Source organism: Acanthamoeba castellanii, assembly GCF_000313135.1.
Source record: "Acanthamoeba castellanii str. Neff unplaced genomic scaffold scf7180000084759, whole genome shotgun sequence".
Lineage (NCBI taxonomy): Eukaryota > Discosea > Longamoebia > Acanthamoebidae > Acanthamoeba > Acanthamoeba castellanii.
In genome coordinates, this window is record NW_004457640.1 from 86434 (window position 1) to 88279 (window position 1846).

The window sequence follows — 1846 nt, forward strand, 5'->3', positions numbered from 1 at the left end:
TTTTTTCCCTATTCGTCGCGGCTCTGCGTGCGTGCGTGTGGGGGTGGGGGGTGGGCGAGTGCAGGAGACCTTCAGCTACGTGTGCCCCGACATCGTGAAGGAGTTCAAGAAGTACGACACCGAGCCCGACAAGTGGTTCAAGACCTACGAGGGCATCGAGTCGGTGGGCAAGAAGCCCTACAACGTCGACGTCGGCTACGAGAGGTTCCTCGGCCCGGAGATCTTCTTCAACCCGGAGATCTTCAGCAGCGACTTCCTCACCCCGCTCCCCAAGGTCGTCGACGAGACCATCCAGAGCTGCCCCATCGACACTCGCAGGGGTCTCTACAAGGTACCCCCCCCACCACCACCCACCACCCTCATGTGACCTGGTGTTGTCGTTGCCTGCTTGCTTGCTTGCTCTTCCTTGGTTGGTTGGTTGGTTGGTTGTTGCCGGCGCTCACCTCAATGCGGTGGTGGCACACACAGAACATCGTGCTCAGCGGCGGTTCGACCATGTTCAAGGACTTTGGCAAGCGCCTGCAGAGGGACATCAAGAGGGCCGTGGACTACCGCATCAAGCGCTCGGAGGAGCTCTCGCAGGGCAGGATCAAGTCCAAGGCCGTCGACGTCAAGGTCATCTCGCACCACATGCAGCGCTTCGCCGTTTGGTTCGGCGGTTCCATGCTTGCCTCCACCGTACGCGCCCCTTCGACCCCCCACTAATCCTTCCGGTGCTTCCGCTCACCCGGCCCCCCTTGCTAATCGACCTTGTGTGCGTGTGTGTGTGCCCCACAGCCCGAGTTCTACAAGGTGTGCCACACGAAGCAGCAGTACGACGAGGTGGGTCCTTCCATCTGCAGGCACAACCCCGTGTTTGGCGCCATGACCATGTAAACAGGCAGCTGCCCCCCGTCCGGCCGCCAAGAGCCACAAATCCCCTCGCGATGAGGATAACTTATTTTGTTTCCATAAACCAACCCCACCCCACCCAACCCCACCTGTTCGTGTTCCTCGGTGGAGGGGGTGTCTACACGGCTGGCGGTGTTGCGGGCCTACTCCAGGAAGGTGAGGAGTCGGAGGGCCGACAGCCACCGGTCGAGGGGCTCGACGTCGGGTCGGCGGGGCAGGTCGGCTCCTTTGCGCTCGGCGATGGCGGCGGCCTGCGCCTTGGCTCGCTCTGTAAGGTGGGCCAGAGTAAAGGCGGTGGCGTTGTCGCCCAGCTTACCGGCATCGCGCACGCGGAGGAGGAAGGCGACCTCGTCGGGCGGGAGGGCGACACGGGGCGGGCGGTGGTGGTCGGCGATGTGGCCGGCCTCGGAGAGCAGGCGCAGGGCGTGGTAGAGGTGCGTGTGGGTGAGGGGCCGGGTCTGCAGCTGGCCCTGCGCCACGCCCAAGTAGTGGTTGAGGGCGGGCAGCGCAACGAGGCCCCGCCCCGCCAGCTCCCGGAGCTCCCGCCAGGCCACCGTCTCGAACGCGGCGGCCGCGGGACCCGGCCAGAAGAGGGCCTCGAGGAGGCGGTGGTTGCCCTGGGCCAGCAGCTGGCACGCGTAGCCGGCCTCGAACACGAGCATGCCCCGCGCGTAGGTCTCTCGCTGCTTGCTGTCCGCACCCAGCTCGTCCACCCGCTGCGGAGGCGGCGTGAGCCCCACCACCACATCCGTGGGCGCCGCGTAGACTGCCACGTAGTCCTCCACACCGCCCGACGATCCCCCTGCGCACCACAAGCCCGCGGCGACGACGACGAACACACACACGCACACACACACACACACACACGCACACACATGCACACAGCCCGCAATATAAATACGGTACGCGTGCGCCACATCAGAGGAAACCAGGCCCAAGACCAGGACCAGGAGGG

The 1846-nt window shown here is 65.1% G+C and overlaps 2 protein-coding genes across 2 annotated transcripts in view; one reads left to right on the forward strand and one right to left on the reverse strand.

Moving 5' to 3' along the window:
* Window positions 1–876, forward strand: part of ACA1_396540 (Actinrelated protein 3, putative) — a gene marked incomplete at both ends in the record, with an annotated part of 1864 nt that extends 988 nt beyond the window's left edge. Inside the window, 3 exons of the mRNA XM_004351573.1 lie at window positions 65–331; window positions 469–678; window positions 778–876. Coding sequence (XP_004351625.1) covers window positions 65–331; window positions 469–678; window positions 778–876 — 576 coding nt within the window. The remainder of the gene's footprint in view (window positions 1–64; window positions 332–468; window positions 679–777) is intronic.
* Window positions 877–1034: 158 nt separating this feature from the next.
* ACA1_396550 (uncharacterized protein) overlaps window positions 1035–1846 on the reverse strand; it is a gene marked incomplete at both ends in the record, with an annotated part of 3056 nt that continues 2244 nt past the window's right edge. The window contains one exon of the mRNA XM_004351574.1: window positions 1035–1693. Within this exon, the coding sequence (XP_004351626.1) occupies window positions 1035–1693 (659 nt within the window). The remainder of the gene's footprint in view (window positions 1694–1846) is intronic.